Below are 21,923 nucleotides of genomic sequence, written 5' to 3' on the forward strand. Positions count from 1 at the left end.
TTTGGATAGTCCCTGGTGTGGTGAGGACCTGCACGGCACTTCCCCTGTGCTGTGGTGTATAACTGGAGTTGGTGGGCGGGGCCGCAGTCAGTCTGCCCCCAGCCCACCGCTGGGGCCACAGTCAGACTGGTGTGTGCCTTCTCTTCCCCTCTCCTAGGGGCGGGATTCACTGTGGGGTGGCGTGGCCCGTCTGGGCTACTTGCACACTGCCAGGCTTGTGATGCTGGGGATCTGGCGTATTAGCTGGGGTGGGAAGGCAAGGTGCACGGCGGCAGTGGGGGTGGGGGGCAGGCTTAGCTCGCTTCTCCTTAGGTGATCCACTTCAGGAGGGGCCCTGTGGCAGCCGGAGGGAGTCAGATCCGCTGCCGGAGGTTTGGCTCCGCAGAAGCACAGAGTTGGGTGTTTGCCGGAGCGAGCAATTTCCCTGGCCGGAACTGGTTCCCTTTGGGATTTTGGCTGGGGGATGGGCGGGGGAGATGGCGCTGGCGAGCGCCTTTGTTCCCCGCCAAACTGAGCTCTGTCGTCCGGGGGCTCCGCAGCTCACCCTCCCTTTGTCCTCCAGCCTTCCCGCTTTCCGAGCAGAGCTGTTAACTTATGACCTCCCAGACGCTAAGTCGCGCTTGCTGTCGGAACACAGTCCGTCAGGCCCCTCCGCTTTTGCAAGCCGGACTCGGGGCTCTGCTTGGCCGGCGAGCCGCCCCTCGCCCCGGCTCCCTCCCGCCAGTCCGTGGAGCACGCACCGCCTCGCCGCCCTTCCTACCCTCTTCCGTGGGCCTCTCGTCTGCACTTGGGTCCGGTGACTCCGTTCTGCTAATCCTCTGGCGGTTTTCTGGGTTATTTAGGCAGGTGTAGGTGGAATCTAAGTGATCAGCAGGACGCGCGGTGAGCCCAGCGTCCTCCTACGCCGCCATCTTCCTATTATTATTTTTTAAAGCAATCTCTGTACCCAACATGGGGCTCAAACTCACAACCCCAGGGTCAAGAGTCACATACTCTACTAACTGAGCCAGCCAGGTGGCCCAAGTTTTTATCATTAAAAGTATTTGTACATGGGGTGCCTTGGTGCTTAAGCATCCAACTCTTGATTTGGCCCAAGTCATGATCTCAGGGTCATGAGGTTGAGCCCTGCATCAGGCTCTGTGCTGAAAGTTTGGAGCCTGCTTGGGATTCTCTCTCTCCCTATCCCTGCCCCTCCCCCCCACACATACATGTGCACTCTGTCTCTCAAAAGAAACCTTTTTTTAAAAAAGCTTCCCAGAAGCAGATTATTAAAAAAAAGTATTTATATGCTTATCACAGAAATTTTAGAAATGAAAAAATATCAAATAGAAAAATATTTTAGGGACACCTGGGTAACTCAGTTGGTTAAGCATCCGACTCTTGATTTAGGCTCAGGTCATGATCTAACGATTTGTGAGATTGAGCCCTGTGTTAGGCTCCGTGCTGACAGCATGGAGCTTGCTTGGGATTCTCTCTCTCCCTCTCTCTTTCCCTTTCTCTCTCAAAGTAAATAAATAAATATTTTTTAAAGAAAAATTATATCTTAAAAATGTTATTAAAATAAATTAAATAGAAAAAAAGCATCGAGTCTCATTCTGAAGATAATTTTCTTTTTTCCTTTGTGTTCCTTTTTGAGATCATACCATATCTTATTTTTTATATTGTTTTTTTTCTATTTAACATGGAAAAATATTTATGTTATTACAACTGCTTCAGGAACATTTTTAATACTTCCAATTCTATAGAGCATTTCTCAAATATTTGCCATTTAGTTGGGTCCAGTGTGTGCTTAAAGCTTTTTCTGCATTTTTCCTTTTCTGGTGATAGATTTTCCATTATTTGGTTAGGAAATCTGAATATTTTAGGGGAGGGATCTTTGAACTTTCTCTTTTTTGGGGGGTGTGAGGGGGAGGGCGCAAGTGGAGGAGGTACAAAGGAAGAGAGAGAGAATCTTCAGGCTCCACACTCAGCGTGGAGTCCAACACAGGGCTTGATCTCAGGACTTCACGTGAGATCATGACCTGAGCCGAAATCAGGACTTGGATGCTTAACCAACTGAATCATCCAGGGGTCCCTCTTTGATTTTTCTCTTGACAGACTTTCCAAGTTATTAAAATGTTTTCTTTGTATTTCATGATATGTAGATTACTTCTAGGGAAATTCCTTTAGTATTCCTTAACAATCAGGGGAACAGTATTGCTCTTCTGATAGTAGTATAGTCTACAACCACTAGTTAACAAAAGGTCTTTTCCTTGGGGTTACAATGGATTTATTATAGTTAGAAAAGAATTCTCACATACTTTTTTGAGTGGTTCTTTGGGGGGTGATTATTTGTTATGAAGAATAAATTCTGGCAAGTTTCTTAGAATCTTTCACATGTCCCTGGTTTCCAAAATTGACAAAGCCTTTAGATGCTTATAATGTCATATTTTTAAGAAGTATTTCAGGAAATACTCCCATTAGAAAATATACCCAACACATTTCAGAATTGTTTGGGGATTAGAATTAGATGTTTGTAACAGGAGAATGGGAGATGCCAGCATCTTCACAGCCACATAAACTACTTTAGAGGTGAGAATTAAAAAATCATGCAGGTGTTTTCTGTTTGTTTTAGCCTCAAGCAAGAAAGCCCTCCCGTAGGATTTTCTTATTTCTTCATATGAGCTGGCAACACTATAGTTTTGTAGCACCCTATGAGGGTTTGAGAGCAAAGTGATAGTGAAGAAGAAAAGGAAAAAACTGGGGTGCCTAGGAGGCTCAGTCAGTTAAGTGTCCAAATTCGTCTCACCTTGTGATCTTGCAGTTTCTGAGTTCAAGCCCTGTATTAGACTCTCTACTGTCAGCACAGAGCCCGCTTCAGAAACTTTGTCCCCCTCTCTCTCTGCTCCTCTCCTGCTCTCTCTTTCCTTCTCTCTCAAAAATAAACATTAAAAAAAAAAAGGAAAGGAATAAACCTATTTTCATCTGAGGAATGAAGGGCATTGCACTTTAAAAATAAAAATTGCTGCTCTGCACTAGAATCTTGATATGGCAGTCTAGGACATGATTGGTATTCTTAAATTTTTAAAGATTTTACCACTTAGAAATCAAAAGAGTAGGTACTTCCGCTGCGTCCTTTATTAGAGAGTATAACTGCAGCTTAAAAGATCTAAGAGATGGATACCAGATGAGAGGACAGAACTACGTTTATGTCGACAGAACAGGAGGCATCAAGGGCATGTGGAGGCTCCAAATCAAAAGCTCTTAAGATAGGAAAGGGTTTTTTTTCTGATACATTCTAATTTTTTTTTTTTTTTTTACCATTCCAAACATCAGTTTTCCCATCCCTTTTGTTATATTAGGCTCATATTTGTTACATTCTTTTACATATTTCTCTCAGAGGTCTCTGTTGAATTACTGAACAGATCTTTTTCTATTTTTTTCCTTTGAAAATTTAACTCTGTATTTCTTTTCCCTATTCAGCTACTGCTTCAGTGGGTATTCTTCCCATCTTTCCTGACTATTGTACACAGTCTTATCCCCACACTTTGAAACAGGTATTTAAGTTATAATGTAGATTCATCTTAGAAGATTCAGTATTGGCCAAACCTCTAGGTCATCTTTCTTGGCAGACTCTCAGTTTTTAGGCAGAATTTGATCTTTAAATGGTAATGTACATAGACATATGAAGAATGAAAATGGAAAACTAAAACTTTAACGTGCTGGTTCATCTCCTTAAAACACTTAATTGATAGAAAAATACCTGCTTTGAAGAAAAAGAAACAAAAGTTGAGAAGATAGAGGAGATCCTTGTTTTTGACATTTCCAAAGGACAGATCTTAGGAGAGATAGATTTTACCTTAGTACAGTGAAGAAATTTTAATATTTGAGAGCTGTCTGAAGATGACCTCTCAGTTAGTATGATAAACCACTTACACTTGCATAGACTGATTTATATTTAGAAACAAACTTTGTTACAGAACCTATTCTATAGATATGGGAAAAATAAATTATATGCACATGCACATAAAATTCCTTGAGTCCTTGAAATTTGAAGCATGAAAATTTAAGTATAATAATTTTTTTAATTTTTAGATATTTTAGAATATAGCTTATGTAAGGAATGTGTGTGTTTAATGAGGAAAATCCCTGACAACTTTAGTGGATTATCATATAACTACTTTGTTTAATTATAGTTGAACCTTCGCTTCGTTTACCTAAAATGCTGTGTTGACCTTAGGGAAGTGGCAGTTTTCTGTTCCTTATTTTCTTTCCTTTGCTTTAATTAGACTAAACTGTTGATAAATACTTGCTGCTGTTTAGATTATATTTGAGAAAAACTTCTTACCAGATGTGTAGAGTATGACTTCTTTGCTACCTTGAAAAGCATTAACCAGATATACTGTTAGTTATTACACTGGCAGGTTTCTCTGTATGTGCATTTCCCAACATAACAGCCAGAAACCTTAAGCTTTCTGTTCTTAAGATATTTATGGTTATAAAATCCAGAAAGGTCAGCCTTTTGTAACAACCTTGTCAGAGCATCCTCCTCTTCTAGTCTCCTTCATTTCTGTAACTTAACAGTTACAAACCAAATGCATGTCTGAAAGCAGCCTGAAAATGGCATCCAGTGCAAGCTGTTGTTTGTTTTGTGACATTTAGAAGAGAAAATTAAGCTCAGAGTTGAGTTTGTTATATATATACTAACTCCTGAGATTTTTCTTAGTCTGTACCAGTTCTCTGCCATTGTTTCCTGACACAGGATGAGTCCAAGCATAGGTAGGATGAGTGCGTGACAGAAATGTTCTAATATGCTCTCAACTCCATGCTCATGAGCTGTAGATTTCTTTTAACCCTTTACTGCTTTAGTCTGAGTCTGTTTCTTGTCACCTCACTATTTCTTTTCTTATATTAGACCGGGGCCTCATCCTTATGTAACCTCAAAATTTACTTCCTTACAGCTCCCTTCTCCAAATAATAGCCACTTTGGGGTTAGAACTTCAGTGTATGAAATTTGAAAGGGGACACAGACATTCACTTGATAGTACAAGCCTTGTTGAATAAGCATCATGTCTGTTCTAGGCTCTCTTTTGAGAAGTGGCAATAAGGAGATGGATAAGCCGCAGCACTTCCTCATTGCTTACTGTTGGGCCCCAGAGTCTTACTTTTCGCACATGTAACAGGGGAACCACTGCAGCCCACCTCAGAGAATGGTCTTGAAAACGAAGTGAGAGGGCATGTGGTATCTGGCCCACACTGGATGGATGCTCAGTAAACAGTAGCTACAATTTTTATTTTGTGTTTTCCCTATTATGTATTTTATTCTTAAAATAATTTCTTGTCCTTTCACATTCTTTTTCAAATATCATTTTCTTCTAATAATGTCTTCTAATTTTCCCCCCTTTAATTCCTCTGTTCCCCAATCTTCTCCTCATACCCTCAAGCTTCTCATATTATCTATTCCCTTTTTACTTCCATCTTTTCTTTCTGTCCACTCCAGATTGAAGCTTCCCTTTAGCTTTTTTCTCACAAATTTTCCAAGGATGGAAATTTGCCTTTTCCAAGGATTGTTGATGTATTATGCTTATTTCTTTTTTTTTTTAATTTTTTTTTAACGTTTATTTATTTTTGAGACAGAGAGAGACAGAGCATGAACGGGGGAGGGGCAGAGAGAGAGGGAGACACAGAATCGGAAGCAGGCTCCAGGCTCTGAGCCATCAGCCCAGAGTCCGACGCAGGGCTCAAACTCATGGACCGTGAGATCGTGACCTGAGCTGAAGTCGGACGCTTAACCAACTGAGCCACCCAGGCGCCCCTGTATTATGCTTATTTCTAAAAAAATCTTATTTATAAAGGTGAGCAGGAATAAAAGAGGAGAAATATAGCTTTAACACTAAGTTCTATATCACAGAACAGGGATATATCCATTGAATGGAAACTAGTGATGATTGGAGGCCCTGTTACCTTTGTCTCCTTGCCCACCTTCCCCTGAAAGAGAGGTTTTTCAAAGAAACCCCTCTAAATGAAGGGTGGGTTAATCACATTTCTTTACTAGACTGCAAGACGATATACAAGATGATCTTCTGGCACACTGTTGCTGTTAACTTTAGCAGATACCTTTACAATTCTTATTCATATTTTACTTTGAGTATCTTGTCAGGAAACCGTGTAATATCCTTTAATTATATAGAATCAGTTATTTCTTTTCAAAAGCAATAATGTGCCAGTGGAAAAAGAAGAATATGAATTATATAATTTTCTTAACAAAATGTAATAAAATAATTACAGTGAAAGTATAAATAAATTTCATAGGGAAATTATTCTTATTTCTACAATCTTGCTATTATATATGGACTTTGACACTGATTTTGTTTTTCTAACCAAAATGTGTACATATTTTTTGATAAATTGCCTTTTAAAAATTCCTTTCCTCAAGTATAGGTAATTGTGGCACTAGAGGACTTTTACGTTGTCTAGAATCTGAACTCTGAGGGCACCTGGGTGGCTCAGTCGGTTAAGCATCTGACTTCGGCTCAGGTCATGATCTCACGGTTTGTGAGTTTGAGCCCCATGTTAGGCTCTGCCCTGACAGCTCAGAGCCTGGAGCCTGCTTCAGATTCTGTGACTCCCTCTCTCTGCCCCTCCCCCACTCACACTCTGTGTCTCTGTGTTTCTCTCTCTCAAAAAATAAAAAACAACATCAGAATCTGAATTCAGTTATACTCATAAAAAAATTTCTGAGATAGACATTCTTTTAGTATTTTCCTTTATACCTCCTCTCTTTACAGTCCCTCATGGGTGTGAATTAACTTCTGAAATTCTACCTTGATTGGGATTTTGGCTTTAAATTATATTTTGTGTTTATCAAGGAGCGTGTTTGGTTACTCATAACTTTTCATGAGGCCTCTAAACTTAATTTTGATATATTTTAGAGTTATTCATGTCAACTGAAAGTATGCTTCAAACTAAAGAGTTGAAAGGTGGTGTATTAAAGCCCTTTTCTCCCTTCTCCACCACTTTTTCTTCAGGCTCCTGTTCCAAAGAGTGCACTTATTCCAGTAATTCCCATCACCAAATCAACAGGTTCCCGGTTCCGAAATAGTGTGGAAGGATTGAATCAGGAGATTGAAATAATAATTAAAGAGACTGGGGAAAAGGAAGAACAACTTATAGTAAGTAATCTTGTATCTTAAAATTGTCCTTCCACATTAACTGTTTCATTTATTTTAAAAATTACAATTTCATTTTCCATATGTACTTAGGTTTCTTTCCTGTCATTGAAAGAGAATGAAAATTTATCTCTTTTGAAAAATTTTGACCTTGGCAAGTTAATGAAAAGTTTTAATTTCCTTGCATCTCATAGAGACAACTGATAATGACTTAAATTTGGATCCTTGAACAGAAACTGCTTTTTGCTTATCTTTAAAGATCACTAGATAGGTATATACTTCTCATTTGTTACAACTCCATGTAGCATAAGTTTAGATTAAAACTTGTTGGGGAGGGAGGGATAGGACTTTAGAAACTTTATAAGCATGAATCTACCTGTTCCTTATTGTTTGTGAGTTATTGTTTGGTTGACTTTATCATCATGAAGTACACTTCTGTTTATTATCCGCATAAGACATAAGAATGATTCATCTATAAGACACAAAGTTTCCTGTTTATATTGAAAAGCATGTTACAGAGTATATTTAAGCTTTCATTCTTCAGTGAAAGAGGAATTGGGGGGTTTGCAGTATTATTTTTATTGATGCTTAAGATCTTCTCCCTGATATTAAAGGTTGGTTAAGCTTAGAGAAAACACAACTCCCCCACACCCTCTTGTCCATACTGCATGATGGGAGTAACTCCCTGATATAATAAAGATAAATGAACTAAAGGTGTACCAGGGAGCTGGTTTTCCTGCTAAGTGAGCCACGCAAGCTTTCCTTTTAATGTTCTCCTTGATGTTCCCCTATAATTAGCATTGCTACCATTAATCTTTCCCTCATTTAGGAAGGTTTCTTTGGAAAAACTCTTTCAGGGGGAAGTGGGCAGAGGGAGAAGGTAACAGGACCTGTCATCAAGTATCACTAGTTCACACAATGGATAAACTTTTCTTCTAATATAGAACCTGGTGTTACACCTAGATTTCTCCTCATTTACCATGGCAATTCTTCACGATTTGAAAAATATTTACTACAAGATAACTAATTCATTGCAGTTTATCATTCATCAAGCACTGGCCATCTGTCATATACCAAACCCTGCGAATACAGAGTCTTTGCATATGCTGCTCAGTGTTTAGTAGGGCAGTCATATTAGATAGGGATGTCACTAATGGAGCAGCACAAAGGTTTTTTTCCTGCTAGACCTAGTAGGGCATTTCTGATCTGTGAGTGATCTGGAACAATAGGGGAAGGTTGATATTGGGTGCATTTCTGGTGAGTTTCAAAATCAGTGATAAATATATGTATGTTTAAAAATTTTTATAACAGCCACAAGATATTCCAGATGGCCATCGTGCACCTCCCCCCCTCGTACAGAGAAGCAGCAGCACACGCAGCATCGACACGCAGACCCCTGGTGGGGCAGACAGGGGAAGCAACAACAGCAGCCGCTCTCAGTCTGTGTCCCCCACATCCTTCCTCACCATCTCAAATGAAGGTAGCGAAGAGAGCCCTTGTTCAGCTGATGACCTGCTTGTTGATCCCAGGGATAAAGGTACAATGAAGGAGGAATTTGTTGCCAGATGATAAATGAACACCAGCTATTTTATCATTCATTCTATTCATTTTCTAGTAGAACACACACACTTAAGGCTACTAAGGTAATTACTTTGACATACGTTCATAACATAGATTTTTAAAAATTAAAGTATACAACAGTAGGTTTTACCGTGGTGCTCAAGAGATGGTCTGGTTGGGTGGGTGTATGGGCTTTTATTTTTGTACCTTTTTTTTTCCTTTTCTCTACTTGTTAATTCACGTCTCTTATTACTGAGAAACATTCTTTTTGGTATAAATGAACATTGGTCCTGAAAAAGCACTTTGTTTTCTCTCGCCTTGGTTGTCTTGTTTTTACTACCTTACTATTTTTTTTTTTTTTAATTTTTTTTTTTTTTTCTACGTTTATTTATTTTTGGGACAGAGAGAGACAGAGCATGAATGGGGGAGGGGCAGAGAGAGAGGGAGACACAGAATCGGAAACAGGCTCCAGGCTCTGAGCGGTCAGCCCAGAGCCCGACGCGGGGCTCGAACTCCCGGACCGCGAGATCGTGACCTGGCTGAAGTCGGACGCTTAACCGACTGCGCCACCCAGGCGCCCCTACCTTACTATTTTTAATTGAACTTGAAACCTTCAAATTAGTGTTTGTTTTTTTTAAGAATCTCATTTTGTGAAATTTCTAACAAGAATTAGGCTGATTTATGTCAATGCAAAATGAGTATTGAAGGCAAGCCTACAGTAAAAGGTTGGAGGGCTTCCTTATAGTATTGAACTACTTGTGCAACTTAAAAATAACTTGGAGACATAAGCTATTTGAATATTAATTTCTAATGTTCTTACCTTTTAAAACAACTATGAACTTTCTTCTGTCTCTATCAGGGCAATATTTTGTTAGCCTAACCCAAGTTACTGTGTGTACTTGAGAGCAATAATATATTTGTAAATTCTGCAGCTCAGTTCAGCAGTCATTTATTTAGAAGCTGTTAATCACAGTGTGTTGAATGTTCCTAAAATGTTACAGTTGGCTATTACTATCAATTCCCTAAATTATTGAGACTGTAACAAGTGCAAAGAACATAAGATTTCCCAAAGAAGTCAATTAAAGCCATAAGCAATTGTAAATGTTACTATTTGGACCCATTTTGCCAGCTTCTAGGTTAAGTAATATATAGTTATTCTAGGCAAACACCCTGGAGCAATTAAATTACAACCCCTGGGGGTGTAGAATACAGGTACTGGGAGTGTTTGATGCTCCCAGGTGACTCCAGTGTGCATCTAAATCTGAAACTGAATTAAATCTTTTGGTTGGGCCGTGTGTTTCTTATCAGGAATGTGCATTTTAACTACTATCTGTACTTTTAGAATTAAAAGGAGTGGTGAGTGTAAACCATTTAGCATGGCTCCTGGTACTTAGGGCTCATAGTTTCTACTTTTACTTCAATAATAAGTAGGAACATCATGAATTCTGTGTAATGCTATATTTGACTTTAAGACAAAGTTTTTTTTTTTTAAGAAATTTCTTTTATAAGAAAATAGAACCACAGTGCTACTGCCAGCAAAAAATTTATAGCTTAGTTGACACACACTGAAAGTTTTAGAACACTTAGGTAACATATCAAGAATTTTTAAAGTATAAACTGAGGACATCAACATTGAACAGGAATACCACAGTAAAGAAGCATTCACTTTGATAAAGTTAATTTGAAAGGATTTCAAAACTTTGAGCTAGACTTTGAAAGAAGTTTTGGCACATGAACAGAGATGGACCTTTTAGGTATGGAGACATTCATGGGCCCGAGGAAGTCTTTGGTGTATAGTGCACAGATGGCTCCTAACTAAGTGGAGCAGAGATTGTAACCAGAGGAGCAGGGAAATCGAGAAATTCTGAAGGGCAAGCTAAGAGTGAGTGATAAGCAACCAGTGAAGAGCCACCTCAGTTACATGTACTGGGAAGCAAGGAAGTAGCATATGAGTCTCTGCTGGGTGTATAAGAAATAAGGGGGCAAGATAGATCAGTATTCAGTGCTGTGGATTAAGTGGTACAGGCTTAAGCTGTAGTACTTGTAAGTGGAAAAGAAAAATTTTTTGTTTTATGGATTTAACAAACATTAATTATCTCCTCTTTACCTGGTATTGTATTAGATCTTGGGGGATGATGTTGATGATAAAACACTGTTCCTACCCTCAAGTAGTTCATGGTGTGGGGGAATGTCATGAACAATTCAATTTAGTATGACTGCATTTATGTGGTAGTGTTTGTTAGTAATCCAGCGTGCCATTTTTTGCAGAGAATGGGAACAACTCTCCTTTGCCCAAATATGCAACTTCACCAAAACCTAACAACAGTTATATGTTCAAAAGGGAACCTCCTGAGGGCTGTGAAAGGGTCAAAGTCTTTGAGGAATGCTCGTAAGTACCCCTCAAATAACTTTTCATATGAGAATTTTCTTTTTTTTTCTTTCAATATATGAAATTTATTGTCAAATTGGTTTCCATACGACACCCAGTGCTCATCCCAAAAGGTGCCCTCCTCAATACCCATCACCTACCCTCCCCTCCCACCCCCCATCAACCCTCAGTTTGTTCTCAGTTTTTAAGAGTCCATATGAGAATTTTCAAATAAGTTGAAGAATAGTACAGTGATCACCCATGTATCCACAGCGTAGACTCTAGTTAACATTATGTTATATGTGCTTTGTGTGTGGTGGTGGTAGTTTTTGCTAAAGTGTTTGGAAGTAAGTTGCAGACATCATTACACTTAAGTACAATTTAATATTGTTTCCTAAAAGTAACCATAGTACTCCTATATAACTACAGTACCATTATCACATCAAACGAAATTAACAGTAATGCTTTAATATCAACTGATACCCAGTTGTTTTTCACATTTCCTCTGTTGTCTCCAGTGTGTCATCTGTGGCTGTTACTTTTGAACCTGTATACAGTCAACATCACACATTGAATTTAGCGGTATATTTATTCAAGGTGGACCATGGCTCTCACCTAGTATGTCTTCCTTCTTTTAAGGGTTGAATTCCCTTCAGTTTTGGTCTCTAATTCTTTAAAAATTATTAGAAATCTTTTGTCTGCCAGTATAGGAAACAGAATTCTGTTACTATTATAGTAACAGACTCCTGTTCCTGTGATAAAGCTAACATAAGAAGCAGGCAGGATTTTTTTTTTTTCAACGTTTATTTATTTTTGGGACAGAGAGAGACAGAGCATGAACGGGGGAGGGGCAGAGAGAGAGGGAGACACAGAATCGGAAACAGGCTCCAGGCTCTGAGCCATCAGCCCAGAGCCCGACGCGGGGCTCGAACTCACGGACCGCGAGATCGTGACCTGGCTGAAGTCGAGCGCTTAACCGACTGCGCCACCCAGGCGCCCCAGAAGCAGGCAGGATTTTAAGCAGTATCTAGTACTATTGGTATGTGATCTCTTATATTTCGGTTGGCTGGTACTTTAGTCAAGCACTGCAATTTTAGACTCAGAGTCTCAAAAGGTATTGTAGCCTTCATATTTTCATGGCTTCTTGCTTTGTGAGTGATGGCTATAGGATGGTTGGTGTGTGTGAGATAGCAAATTAAGTGATGAACATTATTTGGGGATGTGCTGGTAGTTCTTAGCCCTCACCTTCCAGTCTCACTATGGCTGCATGTATAAGAGTCAGCCTTCTGGCTTTTTCTCACTTATGAAACCTGGAACACAGTGTGAAGATTGTCCAACCTTGTCTGACTCAATGTAATTTATCTTTTCCCCCCATTATGAACATCTTGGAATTATCTTGGAATATGGCATCCTTTTGTTCCTCTGTATGCTTCTCCTGTCACTGCTTCCTTTAATCTAAATTCTGAATAATTTTGCCACACAAAGAGCATTGTTTTTGAATCCCCTTAATTTCTATGCTAGGAAATCCCAGCTCTCAGTCTCCTATCTGCTTTTGTGACAGTAATTGAAAACTCTGTTTTAGCAACTGCTATGTCACTGTCATTCTAAAAGCTTGACTGTAGCAAATTGAAAATTTAAGTAGAATTCTCCAGATCTGTTTCATGGACTCCCTGAATCATAATCGTCTGGAGTAGTAGTTGAAACTGCAGATTCCCAGGCCCCATCCTAGGCCTAATGCATAAATGTGGAGATAGGACCTGGACTATACATCTCTGACAAATACCTCGTATTTTTTATGCCCAATTTGCAGATGCTGGCTTAGACTTTCCCATGAGAGTTCTTCAACGTTTATTTATTTTTGGGACAGAGAGAGACAGAGCATGAACGGGCGAGGGGCAGAGAGAGAGGGAGACACAGAATCGCAAACAGGCTCCAGGCTCTGAGCCATCAGCCCAGAGCCTGACGCGGGGCTCGAACTCCCGGACCGCGAGATCGTGACCTGGCTGAAGTCGGACGCTTAACCGACTGCGCCACCCAGGCGCCCCTTTCCCATGAGAGTTCTTAAGGGATGCCTGGGTGACTCAGTTGGTTAAATGTCTGACTTTTGATTTCGGCTCAGGTCACAATCTCATGGTGCATCAGTTTGAGCCCCACGTTGGACTCTGCACTGACACTCTTTTGATGCCCCTTCCCCACTCACACTCTCTCTGTCTCTCTGTCTCAAAAATAAACATGAAAGAAAGAAAGAGAGAAATGAAGGAAGAAAGAAAAAAAATGAAGGAAGAAAGAGAAAGAAAGGAAAGGAAGGAGGGAGGGAGGGAGGGAGGGAGGGAGGGAATCATTCTAGGGCCGCCTGGGTGGCTCAATTAGTTAAGCCTCTGAATCTTGGTTTTGGCTCAGGTCATGATCTCATAATTCATGAATTCAAGCTCTGCATCAGGCTCTGAGCTAATAGGGTAGAACCTGTTTGGGATTCTCTCTGCCCTTCCCCTACTTGCACGTGCACTTTCTCTCTCTCAAGATAAACTTAATACAATGATCCCATTTTTTTTTTTAATTTTTTAAGTAAAAATAAAATGGTCCAAGTGGACGTTTTTGGAGTTGAGCTCTTTGATTTACTCATTGAGATTTGCTCAAATGCAGAGAAATTGTTGGTTGGCTCAAAAGTAGTTTGAATTTCTGTAATAAATGACTTTGTGTGAATATTTGTTATGTAGGTTGGTGTCCTGTGGTATCTGCCTTAATCTCTTGGATTTGGAAGTTTTCTCAGGACTTAATGTCTGAGTTATGTATATACTGCTACATTATTTGTGTCTAAAGGGAGGGAAGAGTATGTGTGTGTATATGGATAGATAGATGGATCAAAGAAATAGAAGATAAACCCTGACATGTTACATGTTTTATGGCACATGCATCTGTTATTAGAAGGTAAACTTGCGGGACACCTGGGTGGCTCAGTTGGTTAAGCGTCCGACTTCAGCTCAGGTCATGATCTCATGGTTTGTGGGTTCAGGCCCTGCGTTGGGCTCTATGCTGACAGCTTGGAACCTGGAGCCTGCTTTGGATTCTGTGTCTCTCTCTTTCTCTGCCCCTCCCCTGCTCACGCTGTCTCTCTGTCTCTCAAAAATAAATAAATGTAAAAAAAAAAAAAAAAAAATTAAAAAAAAAGAAGGGTAAACTTGCTCTTTTTATAGTGTGCATAGTTTGTTACAAATTATACTGATACAAAGGATGTCTAGCATTTTTAAGCATTTTCATTATGTACCAAAACAAAGATTAATAGCAGTAACCCAAGAGTGGATTTCTTAGAGGTAATTTTAACTTTTTTATCAATAAAACAAATTACTCAAAGTCTAAAAAAATTCGTCTCTTTTGCACTACCTCTGTCAAAATGAGAGCAAAATCCACTGGGCACACTAGCAACAAACAAATATAGATTATTGGTCCAAATTAAAAGTTTTTAGTTTATTTAATCATTGTTTGAGGAATACTCCTCTTTAACTCTTGGTTTGAAGGAAGTAACTCTGATAGGAACTGGAGATTGGAGTGGGGTGAGGCTTGATCTCTGGTTTCTAGAAATGTATGTTTATTTACCTGAATGCAAATAGGTGGTTGTATTTAGACCAGAATTTATACCAGATTTTGTATTTCTTTCGGTCTCTATATTCTTTGTGTTATAGCACGTACCATAGCCATGTCGTCTGCACTTTTTCCTTTTTTAAAGGAAGTCTAATATGCTGTTTCTTCTGCCAAACTAATGAATTCTTTGGCCTTAGTTACCTTAGACTCCTAAGTATTTTGGCCTTTTTGTGGTATAGAAGTATTTTAAAAAAATATAGCGTGATCCTCCCTCTCTCCCTTCTTCCAATTATAAGTAACTCGGACCCAGCATTTTCTTTGCTGATAATTAATTCCTGCATTAAAAAAAAATTACATAAGGCTTTTAAAACAGATAGGAAAGAATTCCTTGCATCAGTATAAGAATATCTATAATTATTATCCAGCCTATCCCATCAGTTTTTCAGAAAGTCAGCTTGTAAACAGTTATATCTATTTTGAGACACAATTTTTTTGGAATAATCCTTAAGGAAAAATAAAAGTTTTAAATTAGTTCTGAGTTGTTTTTTTTTTTTTTTTTTGTATTTATAGTTACTAAGTTGAAGCTTTGAAGTTGTATTAGTACTTGCAGCTTCTATTAGCATAGGTATAGGTCATGTGTGCCAGGAGTGGATAATCTGTTTCTTGGTTAATAATTAAGCTCCTAGAAAAATGTTAGAGGTCAGGAGTGATTCCTCTTGGTAGGTTGGGGTGGCGGCTGGAAGAGGGGACAAAGGAAGGTGTTTTGTTTTTTTGTGTGTTTTTTTTGTTTGTTTGGTGGGGGAGGTTGGTGCTTCCACCTTCAAAAGAAAATTCAAGCATAATTTAATAATAGAAATCTAACCTCAGCTTCCTGTCTTCTTTAAGGAATTGAAAACCATACTCTCACATAGTAAAAATAGGGCAGTGTGTGCTCTTCTTACCTCTCATCTACCCAGATACACTTGTGGTCCTAAAATTACTTGATGTTTCCATTGTATATAAGAAAGAAGACTGCACAAGTAAAACATCAATTAAATTATTTCTTTGTTCTTAAATTATTGTATTTATCAAAGCTGTCCTTGGGTAGTATTCACTATTAATAAAATCTGCCTATCAAAAGCATTGTCTGCTTCGAGGTTTTTCTTTTCCTTTTTTTTTTTTTTTGGCACGCATTCCCCAGGACTGTTGCTTATTAATTTTTTAAGACCCAGCTCAGATGTTACTTCCCTTGTAAGCCTTCTTCCTACAAAATTCTCCCTCTTCCTCTGCCACAGGTTATCCACTCCCTTGTGCTACCTTAAACCCCTTTACAAGTCATTTTTATCACATTTATCAGACTTCTTACAGGACTTCTTGAGCTTTTTTGTACTGTGAACACCTTTGGCAGTCTGGCAAAGATTAGGGATGCTTTGAAGTAATTTGTAACTTCTCTGAATAATGTTTTTATTATTTGTTTTTTTTAATTTTTTAAAAATGTTTTTATTTTTATTTTTGAGACAGAGACAGAGCATGAGCAGGGGAGAGGCAGAGAGAGGGGGAGACACAGAATCTGAAGCAGGCTCCAGGCTCTGAGCTGTCAGCACAGAACCTGATGCAGGGCTCGAACTCACAGAGTGTGAGATCATGACCCGAGCCGAAGTCGGACGCTTAATCAACAGCCACCCAGGCGCCCCATTTGTTTTTTGTTTTAAGTTTATTTATTTATTTTGAGAGAGAGCGCGCAGTCAGGGTAGGGGCAGAGAGAGAGAGGGAGAAAGAGAATCCACGCTGTCATTGCAGAGCCTGATGTAGGGCTTGAACTCCCAAACTGTGAGATCATGACCTGAACCAAAACCAAGAGTCAGACTCCCAACTGACTGAGCCACCCAGGTGCCCCTGATAATGTTTTTAAATGCATAAAACATGTAAGATTACAAATGAGATTAATTATGTTGAGATACAGTCCTATTCCCAGCATCTCCCTCCCCCCACGAACTACATATTTAGTCTGTCTCCTTGTAGATGGTTTCATTTTTGGATCCCCAGAATCTGGTGCAGACTTGGCGCACTTAAATTTTAATTTTTTAAATTTCATTAGGAGAGATGAGAATCGTACTTTCATCATATGATCATATTACGTTGTTCCATCTGAATCTGGATATATTTAGGTTCTCCCACCTTTATTTCTTTTTAATTTAAAAAAAAATTTTTTTTTAACGTTTTATTTATTTTTGAGACAGAGAGAGACAGAGCATGAACGGGGGAGGGGCAGAGAGAGAGGGAGACACAGAATCGGAAACAGGCTCCAGGCTCTGAGCCATCAGCCCAGAGCCCGACGCGGGGCTCGAACTCACGGACCGTGAGATTGTGACCTGAACTGAAGTCAGACACTTAACCGACTGAGCCACCCAGGAGCCCCAATTTCTTTTTAATTTTGTGGCATTTCCATGTTACTTTAACAGTTGAATTTTTTAATATCTTTATTTTCACAAAATATCAGTAATACTTAGTATCTTTTTCCAACCATTTGGGTGAGTTTTCAGGAGCCCCTGGGGAAAGGAAGGGACAATGAATAATTTGATTTTGATTTTATATTTCCATTATGTTTCTCAGAAAACCATCATGGTTAACTAAAAAAATTGTTCCAAAGAGATTTTTAAGCACACTTGAAAACTCATGCCCACTGAAGTTGAGTCACACAGGGGTGGAATTTAGCAAAAGATGGACATTGTATGTCGTTAATTTACTTGCTTTCTCCCTTCAAAATAGTACAGGTTTTGGAAAAAAGGTAGTGGAACATATTTTTGTTTTTAAACATCTAGAATTTCTTTTGCTTTAGGAAATTCTTTATTCATAATGGCTGTCTTAAATCTTCATTGAGATACAGTTGGTTGTCAGCCTGAGTCACCTGAATGCTGCAGGGGGCTCTCCAGGGAACTGAAAGCAGCAGAGATGAATGATGTACTTCTGGCATTCTAAGATACTTATTTTGAATTAGGTGTCTAATTCCACTTTGGCCCATAACATTTGGAGCTTTTGACATAACTTGAGTTTTATATTCCTTTCATTATCTATAAGTTATCTGTTTAGAAAAAAAAGAATTACTTCCAGTGTCCTGTGACTTAAAATTACTGGGTTGTCTGTTCTATGCCTAGGCCAAAGCAGCTTCACGAAATCCCAGCCTTTTACTGTCCTGACAAAAACAAGGTGAATTTCATTCCTAAAAGTGGTTCTGCCTTCTGCCTCGTCAGCATCCTCAAGCCACTCCTTCCCACACCAGATCTTACTCTCAAGGGCTCTGGGCACAGTCTGACAGTTACCACTGGTATGACAACCACTCTGCTGCAGCCTATTGCTGTGGCCTCCCTGTCTACAAACACAGAGCAAGACCGGGTCTCTCGAGGAACAAGTACAGTCATGCCATCGGCCTCTCTACTTCCACCACCAGAGCCAATTGAAGAAGCTGAAGGATAGGTCACAAGACTGTGTGGCCATTTTTCTGGGCAACTGAGAACCTCCTCAGATCATTTCATTGTGATGGCATCGCGCACTCCCAGTCGGCTGTGATGTGCTCCCACTTCCCATGGTGATGTGTCACAGTATGACTTCTGGAAGAAAGCAGCGCCCTCTGATGGCTTTGCTCACTCATGAAGGCCAGCCCTCGTTGCTTAGCCTGCTTTTTCTGAAAGCACTGATTGAAACAAAAAAGGTCTCATTCTTTACTTTTGGAGGGCCAATATCACATTGTTTTTTGTTTTCAAATTAAACTTCTTTAAAAACAAAAACAAAAAATTGATCCCTGCAAACATAATTCCTGAAGGGAGACGTGAATGATGCTGCAAGAACCATCTTTTATATGAAAATGACTATTTTATAATACCAATGTTACATTTTCTGAAACGTAGCAGACAGGATGTTCAAAGATTCTTTGGTGGCCTCTTGTTTCTTGTTTCCCTTTCTAGATGTGTGCTTTTCTCAGCTGTTTTCAGCTTTGGGACCAAAGGGATTGTTGACATTTTCCCAGCAATCTTAATCTCATGACTATGTTCTTCTCCCAAACAAGAATTGATAGGTAAATGCATTGAACAAATATATAACCAGAGATAAAAAGCAATATTAAATAATAGTACATTATGTGATTTATGTTTTTGGATGTCAGAAGTTTGTGCTTTGGGTGAAATACTTGTAAAACTGTTGTTTTCTTCACTACTCCTGTACACATTTCACCATGTGGTCAGAAAAATTATAGTCTGGAGACAAGTGCTTTAATACTTTCTCACCCATTGTTGGAACTTGGTTTAAAAGTCAGTGAGCCAGAAGGAAACTACCCAGTGTTGATTGCTAGCTAGGAGTAAGGAACCCCTTTGGTTTTCTGCAAAATATTTTATCACATGCTCTCCCTTTATCATCACTGTATCATAGTTCCAAGAGGTCCTAAAATGGCTGTGCATGGATTTCCTCCTTTGCTTTTGTGATGTTGTTGTCTCGTGGATTTGGTCAGGGTTAGTAGTTTGCCAGGAGTGTAATCCATTGAATAGCAATCCGTAGTCACAGAATCTTGTGACTGACATTTTCTTTATGGTGGTTGGCACTGAGATATGTTGCTTACAGGTTTTGCTAGTTTTCTCTCCAGCATTCCACACAGTGCGGAAGACAGGCAAAGAGAGCTTTGGAGCATATAAGCAACAGGATTCTTTGAAAAATCCATACAGTTTTGGATTTAGGCTCATCTTAATCACTGCCAATATCACATGACAACACTATTTCATGTTTGTGTATGTGGTAGTGAAATTAAGGAGCAGCTCTTTTTAAAAATGAGTTCCAGCAAACACTGTTGATAAAAAGCATCCTTCTAAGACCTTCATATACTACCTATGATGCAATAATTTAATATTCCTATACATATAGGGAGAAAAAAATGTTAATACTTGTAAAAGGAATACAGTTTAGAGGGTTAATACGTCAATTTGTTCAGACATATACCATCAAAGAAAACTTAGTGGTAGCAATAAATCTGAAAGGACTTCTTATACTCATGCACCTTTAAAACATCTGAGTATTTAAAATTATGCCCTGTGAAGTTTAAAATGGCGATGTATTTATACAGATTAGATAAATTCAAACATTTGAATAAGTCTGTCCGGTTTCACTTGGTAACACTGATAAATTTTGGTACCTTCTCCATACAAAACTAATTTGCTTGGAATTAGTGCTTTGTGGCTTCTAAATTAGTAAAACTCAGTTATTCAGGGTCTGTATTTTCTGGTTGGTTGGTTTTTTTGAGAACCTTGATTCTTTGCCTTATATGTTATGTCTTTTGACTTAACCATTTCACCACTGAAAACTGCTCTATCAAAAGTACAGAAGAAAAGCTGAAACTCCTCAGGTGAGTTGGTATGAATGGTAAGAGGAAGAAGTTAACAAGTTTTTAAAAAAATCCTCAGTTTTTAGATTACTTGAATTCCATTAAATCAGTGTTCTTTTCCTTACTTTACACTTACTTCTGTCCATTCCTATAAATCACAAGGGCATTTTACAACTAAAATGCCACTTTATAAACAATCTTTCTCTTTGTTGTGCATGTTTGTATAATTGACATCTTTCTATAGCGTTTCATATATCCTTTATCTAAAGTAATTTAAAACCAGAATGGGAGAACAGGTTTAAGAGTTATTATTTACAGAGTCTTATAAGTAGAACTTTTAATGTTTGGTTGTAAGGAGAATGTGAATTTGCAGGTAAATGCATTGTATGGTAACCAAACATACCCCTTGGGTTTGGGAGAAATAGAGCCTGAGGTTTGAAAGAATAAAAAAGGTACAAGGTACAGACAACTCAACTGCCAGTGCCAAAGGGCTAATTTTTAAGCATATGAGCTTTATTGCAGTCTTTAAAAATATTAACCATAGGTCCCATTCAGCTCTTGCTTAACCCTTAGTTCACAGATGGCTGATTTTTTTTAAATGGACCTACTCCCAATAGAATATTTTCTAAAATTACATTCCATGATTATCTTGTATTTCTGTAGAAAACTATACAGAAGATAAGTTAGAATAGCTTCAGTGGGAATATAATTTAAATTTTTTTAAGTTTTAAATAAATTTACTTCCATTGCAGTAAAAGAAATAGCATATATATTTCCGTAAAAGTATTCTCTGGTTATTTACTTTGTCTTAAGTTATTTTTTACTCTTGATTTTTTTCCTTGTGATGATAAAAACATAAAATTTATTGTTTCTGATCATGACTAAGTCTTACTACTTGTCGTGGCTTTTGTTAGCAATTATATTTTTAAAATATCTGTTTTGTCTCTGGTTAATATGGTGAGCATGGATGCCAAAATTATTTCTTAACTAGAATCTTCGTTTTGTTTAAAATACTTCTTACACTTATGAGAGGCCAGATCAGCCTTTTGGAACGTGTTATTGCTAACTGTGGAATAACTGGCAACAAGAAAGGCTCTCCCCCCCCCCCATTTTTTTCTTTTAAATGGTTGGCTTTTACTGGAAAAGATATTTTTAAAAAATGGCAGAACTTACAGCCTTCTGTATGTCCAAGATTAGGACTGGGTTGTCAAGATTTTCTTTTGTTAAAGGAAATAAAAGAAAAATTGACATTACTGAATTTAGTTCACTGTTCTAAACTTAAGATTCATTCCTTAATGCTTGGAATTTTGATGTCTCAAAATCAGACCAGTGGAAGTGCTGAATTTGCATTTAAAAAGCTAAGAATACTTCGCACTTTAAAGTTTAACTCTGCTTAAATTAACAATAAGTAGAGCAGCCCTGAACAATACTTTGTTTAAAAAATCCTGTTGAATATAATTTATGTTTTTTTAAGGTCTGTATCTTTCATCTGTTTAAGCTGTGTAAATCTTTTTAAAATGCAATTTTTTAAAATTTTGTTTTTCTAACAAAAATCTCCCAATAAACAGCATTTCCAATGGTGATAAATATTGTTATTATGTACTTATGTATTCCCTGTATCTGAACACTTCTTGCTGCCTCACAAGAAAATAGAACATTTATGTTAAAAATAAAGTCTGTTCTTCTTGAGAATTTTTTTCTATGTGCTTTTATGAATGTTGCCTCAATTCAGATTTTCTTTTCAGACACATGTACCCTGAAGTAATTTACAAATAGAATATTCTTTTTCACAAATGTATAGGAAAATGAGTGTGTTAAGTAGCAGGACATACAGTATTACCAGTTATTATTGCTTCCTGACTATTTCTTTACTTGCTCTAGAACTTAAAGTACCTGATATTTGTGGTAAGTGGTAAGCACACTG

At 38.4% G+C, this 21,923-nt stretch overlaps 1 protein-coding gene across 1 annotated transcript in view; it reads left to right on the forward strand.

Moving 5' to 3' along the window:
* FAM117B (family with sequence similarity 117 member B) overlaps positions 1 to 21,691 on the forward strand; it is a 63,621-nt gene extending 41,930 nt beyond the window's left edge. Inside the window, 4 exon segments of the mRNA XM_030326766.1 lie at positions 7,008 to 7,151; positions 8,460 to 8,685; positions 10,977 to 11,097; positions 17,790 to 21,691. Coding sequence (XP_030182626.1) covers positions 7,008 to 7,151; positions 8,460 to 8,685; positions 10,977 to 11,097; positions 17,790 to 18,108 — 810 coding nt within the window. The 3' untranslated portion in view covers positions 18,109 to 21,691.
* Positions 21,692 to 21,923: the final 232 nt, after the last annotated feature.

Source organism: Lynx canadensis, chromosome C1 (genome assembly GCF_007474595.2).
Source record: "Lynx canadensis isolate LIC74 chromosome C1, mLynCan4.pri.v2, whole genome shotgun sequence".
Classification (NCBI taxonomy): Eukaryota; Metazoa; Chordata; class Mammalia; order Carnivora; family Felidae; genus Lynx; species Lynx canadensis.